The sequence below is a fragment of the Halichoeres trimaculatus genome, unplaced genomic scaffold (assembly GCF_033239565.1).
Source record: "Halichoeres trimaculatus isolate MK-OKI-2021-1 unplaced genomic scaffold, fHalTri1.1 fHalTri1_scaffold_4, whole genome shotgun sequence".
Taxonomy (NCBI): Eukaryota; Metazoa; Chordata; class Actinopteri; order Labriformes; family Labridae; genus Halichoeres; species Halichoeres trimaculatus.
Genome location: NW_027437182.1, coordinates 3,198,874 through 3,211,447, shown reverse-complemented (window position 1 = coordinate 3,211,447; position 12,574 = coordinate 3,198,874). Strand labels below are relative to the sequence as shown.

The 12,574-nt window shown below is 40.3% G+C and overlaps 1 protein-coding gene across 1 annotated transcript in view; it reads left to right on the top strand.

Annotated features, from left to right (window-relative positions):
* Window positions 1-12,574, top strand: part of zc3h3 (zinc finger CCCH-type containing 3) — a 93,490-nt gene that overhangs the window by 63,283 nt on the left and 17,633 nt on the right. The window contains exons 5-9 of the mRNA XM_074667398.1: window positions 153-316; window positions 4,449-4,527; window positions 4,924-5,082; window positions 6,801-6,870; window positions 10,386-10,517. Coding sequence (XP_074523499.1) covers window positions 153-316; window positions 4,449-4,527; window positions 4,924-5,082; window positions 6,801-6,870; window positions 10,386-10,517 — 604 coding nt within the window. The remainder of the gene's footprint in view (window positions 1-152; window positions 317-4,448; window positions 4,528-4,923; window positions 5,083-6,800; window positions 6,871-10,385; window positions 10,518-12,574) is intronic.

Here is a 12,574-nt window from a genome sequence, read left to right as displayed (position 1 = left end):
GAACAGATAATAATCCAGTTTGGAGGATTTCATGACTGAAAAAAACTCACACTTGGTGTTAACAGAGACCAAACCAAGTGTTCATTAACAGAAACATTATTTCAGTCTGTGTCATTTTTTTGTTTTCTAATCCTTTATCTTTTTCCCGTCAGGAGTTTCCTTCAGAGCCGTCTGCGAGCTCCTCATGACAGGCAGCCATCACTGGCCCAGCGCTGGAGAGGAAGCAGCATGTGCTGGATCGGTGGCTCCCTGTACCGTGTATCAGCCAATAAGTTATCACGCACCGTGGGGTCCAACATGTCCATAAACAGAACAGGTATGGACCACTTCATAAGGGATCTTAGCTTTGCTAACAGCGTTACTTTTTCCAGTAGCGGCTAATCTAATTAATGACTATTATAAATGTTATAACCTTGTTACCGACAGTGAAATGTGGGGAAAAGTGGCAAACACACAAGTAGATTAGAATAGATAACACTTTATTTATCCCAGAGGGGAAATTCAGGAGGAGTCACTGCAGCAATCAAGAAAACAAAAGTAAGAAAGTGTATAGAAAGTGTAAAAAGCTCCATAAGAAAATAGATGCTGACAGCTTGTCCATCATTGTCCAGTCAGCCAGCCTCCACCTCCACAGGGTCCAGGACTGAGCTTCTTCAGCAGTCTGTTCAGTCTCTGTCTCCTGGATCCTGGATCCTAGCATGATGCTACTCGGCCCTCTGGTATTCCCTCTGTTGCTGGGTTAGCACAGCTAGCTCGTCCATCTTATTGGAGATAGATCTTACGTTCCCAGGTCGACGTTGTCACTTCTTAGCTCTCACCTGTGAACCAGCACGTCAGCACGTTCTCCTCACCTTGTGGGGAAACATCTGGCCTAGCACCAGTTAGCATTGACATGCTACAGGCTGCTAACAGCTGATTTCACATGTAAACAATGCAGCCATGGTTACATGTAGGATCTCCAGAAAATCACAGGAAAAAAAGTAATAAAAATATCACTAAAGACAAAAACAGTTTGGTGTCCATGACCAACAATGAACCATACAAAGTATTGACTCACTCGAAATACAAAGATGACGAAAAAGAGACAAAATAATTACAAAAAAAGGAAAAGGAAGAGAGAGCTACTGCAACAGGCAGTTACTTGGGTAGCGCCTAGCAACAGGAATGAAAAAAAAAAAAAAGAAAATAAAAAATATATAAAGTGCAAAGTCTTAATTGCTTGAAACAAGTAGAAAAAAACTGTCAACAGAATACGAAAAAACTGCTCCAAAATTTGCTTGAAACCAGAACAATGTCATAACACAAGAAACTTTTCTCTTTTTCCTTAGGCTGTTTTTTTTTACTCAGACCTTATTTTGTCTTTAAATAACTTGAAATAAGACTTTTTTCACTGAAAATAAGGCAAAAACACTTGATAAGATTTTAGTTTTTTGCAGTGTGACCAGCAACCTCTTAGATGAGGACTTACCCTCTGTACATGGGGCACAGGCTGAAACTTGTTGGTCATCTGGCGCTTAGTTTACGATATTCAAACTTGTGATTTTTTGAGAATGTTGGAGTGATTGAAATCCATCAACATTTAATCAGTTAAATTACACTTTGATCATTTTCAGTCTCACTTTATTCAAACTTAAGCTCATGTGCCAATAAAATGGTTATAAACAAGTCGCTGGGTGAAAAAAAAGCCACTAACTGTCCAATCAAAGACTTGGAACTGAAGTGGTCATTCAATCCAAACACTAACAGAGCTGAAGAGTCTTCACATCTGTTCCCAACAGTCTGCGGTTTGATCCCCAGCCCCTCTGAGAGTCCGGTTGGTGCACCCTGAGGTGATAGAGGAGTGTTTATTCATGTTTGTGGCTGCAGCTCTGTCCACATGCTCTCTAATAGACTTAGGAGAACTGGCTGGATTTGCCATCTGAAATAATAAAGTTGTCATCTGTCAGAGGAGCGAGGGGGAGGGTCTGCAGAGCTGGACGCTGCAGATTAAAGCCTGGATCTACCCTCTTTCCCTCCTCCTCCTCCACTTTTCTCTTCATACACACTCTGAACCACTACACCTGAAATTGAAGAGCTCCATTCTGCTCAACCCGTGACCAGCATCCAAACACACATCCACAAACATGCTCCTCAGGTGTCCTCACATCCTCCTGCAGCCGGCTTCAAGTGTGATTCTGGTCTGCAGCCACTGACCTGTAATTCTGCTCGGCGTAAATCACAAACGATCACGCGATGAGAGATTCAGCAGCCAAGAAAAGTTCCTAAATTAGAGGCCTGAATGAGACTGTGTAACTCCAACCTGCATGTCTTCTTCTCCACCCCCTCATGGCCTCCACACACCGCACAGTGAGCCTTCCCTCCTCTGTTGTTGGAGTGCATCGGGTGCATCATGTTTACCGTGTTCTCAGTCAGAGATGGACGTCACGTTTGGCTTTGACACCAATGTGTCAAACCACAGCAGTATAAATAACCGGGCGGGATCAGGTTGTTATTGCATCTGGCTGCAGCTTCACTTCTGTGAAAATCCAGTCCAAGAAGTTCGACATTGATTCCCAGCCATAAAGAAACGTGATATAAATTAGCTTAAAAAGGTGTGAAAGATAAAAATGTATCTGTGTCTCCATCACTGAGCCAGACTTTGTGGTTACAGCTCACAGCACAAGTTCATACATGAGCTAGTTTCAGGGTAAATTTTAGTTTTACAAAGCAGACTTTTTCACATAACCTCATCCTTTGGTCATATTTTTGTAGAAGTTCCTTTAAGAGCTCCATGTCCCTGCAGAAGTCTCTGGGTTTACCAGCAACTGGTGCTGATGCTTCCTCACTCAGCTTAAGAAATCAGACTGAGTTTAGTCAGCACAAGACATCCACCCATCCCCACATTTACATGGATAATTTTTTCAAATTGTTCAGGGTTTTTTTGTTTGTTTTTTTCTGAATCCTATAAATATGCCCATTTTATTCAAATCTAGCACTCTTTGTACTCATTTCATATATCATTTCTTAATACACTCACCAGCCACTTTATTAGGTAGACCTTGCTAGTCCCTGGTTGGATCTCTTTTTTGCCTTCAGAACTTCCTTAGTCCTTGGTGGCATAGATTCAACAAGGTCCTGGAAACATTCCTCAGAGAGTTTGGTCCATATTGACATGATAGCATCACACAGTTGCTGCAGATTTGTCGTCTGAACATCCATGATGAGAATCTCCCGTTCCACCACATCCCAAAGGTGCTCTATTGGATTGAGATCTGGGGACTGTGGAGGACATTTGAGTACAGGGAACTCATTGTCATGTTGAAGAAAGCAGTCTGAGATGATTCCAGCTTTATGACATGGAGCGTTATCCTGCTGGAAGTAGCCATCAGAAGATGGGTACACTGTGCTCATAAAGGGATGGACATGGTCAGCAACAATACTCAGGTAGGCTGTGGACTTTAAACCATGCTCAGTTGGTACTAAGGGCCCAAAGTGAGCCAAGAAAATATCCCCCACACCATTACACCAGCAGCAGCCTGAACCGTTGATACAAGGCAGGATGGATCCATGCTTTCATGTTGTTGAGGCCAAATTCTGACCCTACCATCTGAATGTGGAGCAGAAATCCAGACTCATCAGACCAGGCAACGTTTCTCCAATCTTCTATTGTCCAGTTTTGGTGTTGCTGTGTGAATTGTAGCCTCAGTTTCCTGTTCTTAGCTGACAGGAGGGTCACCCGGTGTGGTCTTCTGCTGCTGTAGCCCATCTGCCTCAAGGTTGGACGTGTTGTGCGTTCAGAGATGCTCTTCTGCAGACCTCGGTTGTAACCAGTGGTTATTTGAGTTACTGTTGCCTTTCTATCAGCTCCAACCAGTCTGTCCATTCTCCTCTGACCTCTGGCATCAACAAGACATTTTGTCCCACAGAACTGCCGCTCACTGGATATTTTCTCTTTTTGGGACCATTCTCTGTAAACCCTAGAGATGGTTGTGGGTTAAAATCCCAGTAGATCAGCAGTTTCTGAAATACTCAGACCAACAACCATGCCATGTTCAAAGTCCCTTAAATCACCTTTCTTCCCCATTCTGATGCTCGCTTTGAAGCAGATCATCTTAACCATGTCTACATGCCTTAATGCTTTGAGCTGCTGCCATGTGATTGGCTGAAATTTGTGTTAAAGAGCAGTTGGACAGGTGTGCCTCATAAAGTAGGAAGATTCAGACGAGATGCACATCCAAACTTAAGCTGCAGAGTGTGACTCATTTTACAGGCTGATAATCACTAAATGATTTCATACATACTGTGAACTTTATTTACTGTGACTAAATGAGAGGACTCAGGGTCTGGTTGGAGAAAAGTCAACTTCAACAACACTTTTTTTCTGTTTTTGAAGTGTTAAATTATCTCAGAAACTTTTACCCAGGATTCCTTTCGTTTAATCCAACACGTGTCTTTTTCTCCACATGCAGGACGGTCGTTCAGCAGCGCTCACGTCTCACCTTCCACCCCCGCTTACAGCCGACCCTTCAGCACTCGCCATTTGGCCAGGTAAGATTTTCACAGCACCGTCCACTTCTCCGTAAGCGCCGTAAATAAAGACGTGTGAACATATCTGAATACAGCTCTGAAACTTTAATCACATGTGGTGCGTCCTGCTGGCTCCTTTCATACGACGACACCATCATGAAATCAAATCAGAGCCGGGCTCCTTCATCTGATCCTCACTGCTCTCCATCTCTGAGAATTAACTGCCTTTCATCACTTCAGCCCCGAGCTGTAAAGCCACATGTAATCTTTTCAATTTAAAATTAGCGTTTGTTAGATACGGTTACCTCAGAGCTATTCTCAGAGGCGCCAGGTGAGACTCTCCTCCTCGCAGCCTCCACAGTCTGCTCCTTATTGATCCGTGGATACCTGTGGTTTGTCTGTGTCCTCCCACTCCAGCCGCGCGGTCCAGAGGAGCCTCGCCATCATCAGACACGCTCGTCACAAGAAGCCGCAGCAGAAGCAGTACTGCATGTACTACAACCGCTTCGGCAGGTGTAACCGCGGGAACAGCTGCCCGTTCATCCACGACCCCGACAAGGTGGCCGTCTGCACCAGGTAACACAAACACTCAACAGCCAGGACGTCCTGCGTATGAAAAACTGAAACTTTACTTTTAAAAGTCAGAAATCCAACAAGAGGAAAGTGTTTTTGTTTTTTCTTCTTGATGACGTAGACAAACATCTGGAGTTCAGCGTTAGGACTGTCATTTCCGACTCCTCCAACATTCCACTGTATCTCATGTTAACGCAGCTTTGTGAAAAAGGGAACACTGAAAATGATTTCTTACAAACATTTCAAAAGTTTTTTTTTTCTTTTGGTCTTTTTTCTTTAAACCAAAGGACAGGAAGGTGGATCCAACAGGAAGCAGGGCCTCTCGCTCAAGGGTTAACCTCACTTTAGGAGCAGCATCATGGGTGGGCCCAACTGTCCCAGGCCTACTCACTTCCTGGCAGACCCACCTCAAACTTTTCTTTGAAAAAAAAAAAATTGTCCTAACACTTTTCCAAAGAAAGCTTCATTTGGTCTTGTTAAAAAGGCAAAATATTACAGGTTAATTATTGAAAAAAATATTTTTTTTTTTTTTACAGAGGGTATTGATGACTCCAGACATTGATACTAAAGAAAAATGATGCCTTGGCATTTTGTTAAAATCTATATTATTGATCACCTCTTGCAATAAAGCTTCCAATTTTTAAAATATTTTTGCAAATGTTAATTTTTTTTCACTTTTTTTCAAAGTTAGAAAAAAAATCACTTTTTGCAATTTTTTTCCGTAAATTCTATTTTTTGAATTTCTTTGATTTTTGGCAAATAATTTATATTCCTTTTTTTCCTGAATTTTTGAAAAAAATAAGTCATTTTTTATTTCAAACTTTTTTAAAAAATGTATTAAATTTTGGCATTTTTTAATTTTTACTAATCTTTGTACATTTTTAAAATTTTCTTAAATTACAACAAAGTTGAAAATTTTAAAACTTCAAATTTTTTAAAAAAATTTGAAACTTATTGAAATTTCATAAATTTAGCTTAAAAAATCAAATAAATTAAATTATGTATTTGTTTAAACACTTTTTGTCTTTATTGTGAAGATAAAGTATATTCTGTCGCTCTGGAATGATTTTTTTTCAGGTGAGCTGAGGGAAAAGTGGCTTTCGAATTTAGAAAAAATCCAAATTTTTTAAGATTTTTGCAAATTTTTAACGTTACAATTTTTTGGGGGGGGATCTCTTTAAATGTTTCTAATTATATGAATCCTTTTTTTTTTAAAAATGTTTTTTTGTAATGTTTTGAAAAATTAGCAAGTTTTTTAGAATTGAATTTTACTTTTTGCTAAATTTAGGCATTTTTTTGTTTTTGCTTAATTTTGTGCATTTTTAAAATTTCTTTTAATAAAAAAATGCAAATTTTTTAAACTCCAGATTTTTTTTAAAAATTGGGCAACTTATTGAAACTTATACATTAAGCAATTTTTTAAAAAAGATATATTTTATGTATTTATTTTGTACAATTTTGTCCGTGTTATAAAGATAAAGTAGATTTTGTGGCTCCAGAATGACTTTAATCCAGGTGAGCTGAGGGAAAATAGCTCCTTTGAAAGTAAAGGTTGCAGACCTCTGGTGTAGTGTAGTGTGATGAGTGTTTGTCAGTACATCTCATTATCTTTCTCACCATGGGGAGAAAAAAAGGATGACATTGTTCAGAAACAAGCGTGCATCTCTGTCTTTGCCTTTCGAGAAGCTCAGGTTTTGTCTTTGTTGTTTTTTTTTCTGCAGGTTTCTTCGGGGAACGTGCAAACAGGCGGATGGGACCTGCCCGTTTTCCCATAAAGTGGCGAAGGAGAAGGTGACGTAGATTCTGCTTTCTAAAGTCACATTCCCGGCTTTTTCACCTTTTTTATTCAGAGAGGAGGAAGTGGACAGAGCAGGACAGGGAAGAGAAAGTGAGGGTCGACATTTGGGGCCCACTCGAGGACTCCGGCCTCTGTACATAGGTTGCACAACCCCAACACTCGGCCAACCTGGCGCCCCGACAACTCCGCATTTTATGGGTTTTCATAACTGCCGTCGGGTACAGTGTGTGCATATAAGATGACACAGTATTGAGTACAGTCATCGTGGATCCAGTTTGCGCTCTTGGCACGGCACCTGTTTCCATTACAGTCAGTGACGAGGACTTAACCTGGAGGGGGGGCTCAGCCGGGAACCAGCTGCAGGGGGTCGGAGAGTGGGTCACCTGTTTGGTCTTTGAGTTCAGGACAGGTGTCTTACTGAGTGAGCTCACTCCTTTTGCAAATGCATGGTGGGAAATCCAGGTGTGTGTGGCATAACACATCAAAAATACACAACACAACTTTAGTGAAGAATTAACGATTATTCATTAAACAAAAAGAAAGAAGTTTTTTTTCATATTTTCTGGACGTTAAAGTTCAGTTGTTGCGTTTATCAAGCTGAACCTGAGCGTCAGGTCGCTGAAGTCACTACGACGTGTGTGTTTGCAGGAGAAAGTGTAGCAGGTCAAAAAGGGAAAGCTCCTCTTTTCATTGAGACAAACAACCATGTAACAGGTGCCCTGCCTTAGCCTTTGCACACACACTCACTCACACACTCACTCACACACTCACACACTCACACACACACACAATGTCCTGCACCTGTGCTGGCTGTCACCCTGCTCCCTGTGAGTGCTGAGAGCCCAGCTGTCTGTTTGCTATGCCACCTTCCAGCAGCCCCCCCTCCTCACCCTTAAACCTTTGGCCCATCCCTCCACAGGATACTCCCGCTCTGGTTTCATGTGGACCCCTTAAACAGGACTGTATGGGGCTCCTGGACTCAGTGTGGCTTGATTCAGGAGGAGTAGGGGGGGTTGTTGAGGGGTTATGCACCCTGCAGTCCTCCGAACCTGATCCAGGCACTAGTGAGGATAAGCGAGCCCAAATCCTGCACCACACCCTCCTGTCCCTTTCTGCCACAAATACCTCGAAACCAGAAACCCCCCGACTCTCCTGGCATTACCCTCCACACTTCTCGGGAACACCAGCCCCCCCCGGCCCCCCTCAGCCCCTCTGCTGCACACATCCAAAGCACATAAACACATCATGGGAGCCGGACAAGCTGCAGCCTGGATAAATATTTCTGTAGCAGTTAATTAGGTAGAACTGATCCCAACCCAACCAGGAGGAGTCCCTTCCCCACCAGACCCCCCTCCCCACCTCGGATAAATTTAGAGTGGCCTCCACCGGGCTCGCCCACGCACTCTGAACAGTAGATCTCTGCACACACACCCCACACACACATGCTGTCAAGACTCACATTCACTTTCACTCCACCGCTGTCAACTGCAATTAAGGTCTTTTAGCTGCTCGCTGTGACAGATCGCTCAGCAGATGAGACGCGACTCAACATAGCGCTGTGTGGTTTTAGTGCCACACGTGTGTTTACACACTTAAATAGTCTGGGGTAATCTAGTGTCTACTTAAACACAGATCTTACTACAAACTCACACGGTGCTCTGATGACACGCGATGAAAAAATAAAAACATGAAAGAGTCTTTGCTTCAGGATTTCACAGGATAAATCTACTTTCTCTGCACTGTAAATCATAATAAGTTGATCTTACTCAAAAAAATTATGGAAACATGTTGCCTCAAAAAGATTAAGTTACCCTGATTTAACAACGCATCATGATAACTCAATTTCCTTGTTTTTCACTCATTTACTTTATGGATTAAATTAATCTGATGGCAAAAATTGAAGCAGATCGGAACAACTTAATTAAACTGAGTCTTATACCTATTAACTTTTGCAGTGTGCCTAATGATTTGTCTATATTAACAAATTAAATTGTGTTTAATAGATTAATTAATTAATTATACCGCAAATTAATGGGTTGAAAAAACATAGCATCCTAAGCGTGCTTTCAAGACCCAAATAATCTTGTTTTCTATGACTATGTAAACATCAAACTACCTGAGAAGAGTAAACTCTACGTTTTTTGATGGCGTTCATCTCAGGCGCTCCATCCTTTGATCCTCTCCATGATCTCTGTCGTCTTTTCTCACGATCATGCCGCTCTTTCTCTCTGAACTACAGTGACACATCCTCAGTTGGAGCGTGAGCTGCCTGAACTTTTCTGACTTGCAGCGTCTCTCTGTGTCTCTGTCATTCCACATCTTCTCCTCATATCCATGCTGAGCTCTCATCCAAAGAGCACACCGCTCTCACCCACAGTAGTTCACGAGCAGGATTTTGATTGACAAGCTCTGCCAGACCTCGCCTCTGTAGACGTCAATGGCAGCAAACACAGACATTTTTATACTAGCCCGTTGAAAAATGAAAGATATGAGATTAAAATGTGATTAATTAGATTAATTATTTACAAATCCTATAATTAATTGGATTTTTTTTTTATTGCATGACAGCACTACTTTGAAATCTTTTGGCTGTTTTGGGCCAATTTTGAAATGTAGTATAAAAGTATTTTTTTCTTTTTTTCTCTTTTTTTTTTCGCAACTCATTTCAAATTACCACTACTAGGGCAATGTTTTAAGCATAGACAGCCGGTCTGTGCTGGGATACGCTGACATATGGTCCGTGCCATGTGAAACACCTGTGTCTAACCCTCATATCTACTGCGTCTTCTCCTCACTCATGGTCACAAAATGCAGTCTCAAAAAAAAATCCTTTGCCAAAACCATTTTCTTAAAATTCAATTTTTAAACAAAATTATATAGTTTTTTTTTGTTCGGTTACAAACAATATTTCATTGAAAGTCTGAAAACTGTCGGATAATAATAACTATTTTGGGTTGGATTTGAAAAAGGTGATGATTTGAAATTAATTGAGTTACTAAGCATGTGACTTTTTTAATTTATTTTTTGTTAGTGCAGCTTAAAACAGCTATTTGAAATAACTTTATTTTTTTGTGTGTGAGTTGGATTTTTTTTTAAGTGTGTGTGGACTTGCCCATAAATGTTGCAGAAACAAATAAAGCTCCAGGTAGATCACAGCTTGTTTGTGCATGTGTGAAGTTATCAAATGAAAACATCTTGCTGATAACTTTGTTTTTCTATGTTTACTCAGTGTAGAAAAACTAAGTTTCTCAACTTTGTCAACTTCGTAATTACCATTACTTGTTTAAAATAAGTGTTAATAACATTTTGATGAAAAGTAAGTTATGTTGACTTATTATTTTTTACCAAAGTCAATTTTGTGTTTTACAGTGCACCAACTCCTGCTTTCTCAATTCAGTTAATTCAATAAACAGTTTGGGAGTTTTGTCTTTTAACTCAGAGGTTTAATGAAAATGTGTTGGTAAAAATCCTCTATCTCACTCTGAGTGTTTGCGTCTCCTCTCTCCAGATGCCGGTGTGCTCCTACTTCCTGAAAGGGATCTGTAACAACAGCGACTGCCCCTACAGCCACGTCTACGTGTCCCGCAAAGCTGAAGTGTGTCAGGACTTTGTCAAAGGGTACTGTCCTGAAGGAGAGAAGGTACGACACAAACACAACAAAAAAAGTTAATAACGGATTTCTGTGACTAATTTAGTAGAAACGATGGACACTGGAGCTGGACTGTCAGAGCAGAAGAAAGATAAACAGGAGAGAGATAGAGCACGAGATAAAGACTAAAAGAGCTAAACTGTTAGTGCTAATGTTGACTCCAACCCACAGTCAGCAGTTATTCTGCAGTGGTCTGTTCAAACTTGAGAGTCAATTAATAAAATGAAGAGTGAGGTTACGTTAGCTCTGATTGGTTGATGACTGGCAGGAAATAACCAGGATTTACTAACATTACATACACGTCTCAGAGCACTGGGCTGTGAGGAACACTGAACAGTCTGCTCACCTTCTGGACACTAAACCACAAACTGAGTTCACAAAGCTTTAATAGTGTCACCTTTCAAATGATAAATGGTATGAGACTGAACCCTCCTCCAAGTCTCTGTGAATAGCATGATGCTACTCTGCCTTCTGGTATTCCCTCTGTTACTGGGTTAGCACAGCTAGCTCGTCCATCTTAATGGAGATAGATCTTACGTTCCCAATAACGATGGATGGAAGGACAGGTCCATGTCGTCACTTCTTAGTACACAGTACATCATCCTTGACCTCCTTCTCCTCACCTTGTGGGGAAACATCTGGCCTAGCACCAGTTAGCATTGACATACTATAGGCTGCCAACATCTGAATCCTTGTGTGTAAATAATGCAAACACGGTTATATATATGTAGAACGATAATTTGTTTCCTGACAGTGTTGAAAATGATGATGACCCAGTACATATTTCATATTCAGGATCTTAGTATCCAGAATATTACCAGAATCTGGATCCTACTTTAACATCTGTCAGAAATTATGGTGACCTTGTCTTGTATTGTTTTTCAAAGCGATCCAAGCAGTTATGGTGGAGTTATATACACATATGGTGAAAACAGCCCTATCTCACAATGATAAAGAATCCTTTAAAAAAGTCCTGGATCCAGATGATGATCCAGATCACCTCCAAAATAAGATTTCTTCTTTCTTGTAACAACATGACTCTTCTTGAGTCGGCGTAAAAAACACTCAAGGGAGAAGTAATAGTATTTTGGTCGTGAAAAATAATAATATTTAATGAATGAAACCAATGAACTCCTGGGTGACGGTATTTGAATGAAAAAAAAAATACCATTTAATCAAATAAAAACATTGGTCTCTTGTGGTCCCGGCATGTTATGACAATTTAACATAAATATCTGCCCGAATAATGTCCAGAACACAGTCTTTTCTAATGTTAAATAATATAAAAATCCCAACCTAACAAAAGTTAACTCACTTGTCCTTCTTGAGTCCTTTTAAATTGTCTTTTGCACAGTTTTTGTCCTCATTGCCCACAATGGAAAACGCTGTCAATCCTCAAAAAAATAAAGGAAGGGAATCCACTCAGAAAAAAAAACAAACCCTGAAATTTGTGATCGATCAACCATAAAAAAACACTGGTATACCAGGAAAGGTAACAAAAGAAGACGATCTTACCTCTTCCAGAGAAACGGAAATCCACACAAAGGTGTTTTGGCTCCTTGTGCACACTCGTTGATTGCACTTTCATTCATTTTATTCACTGTAATATTTCTCTCATTTAATTGAGTTTTCTTTTTGGGTGATACTGACACATCCTTATCTCATTTTGAACATTTCCTGAAAATTTCATCAAGATCCCTTCTTTACTTTTTGAGTTATGTTGTCCACAGACAAACAGGCAAACTCTCCCAAAACCATAACCTCTGTAGCGGAGGTAATTCATATTTATCACCATGTAAACACGCAAAAGTACCAAAAAATGGTACCTCTGATTACTGATATCCAGGGTTCCTGCGGATCCTTGAAAAGTCTTAAAAGGCATTGAATTCATAATTCTAAAAATAAGGCCTGAATTGGCATTAAAAAGTCTTAAAACCAAATTTCAAAAGTCTTAAAAATTTGAACACATTGGTAAGATTTATGTTAGTTTGAAGTAAAAAATATATATATATATTTATCTATTTCTCTAAATAATTTCCTGATTTACT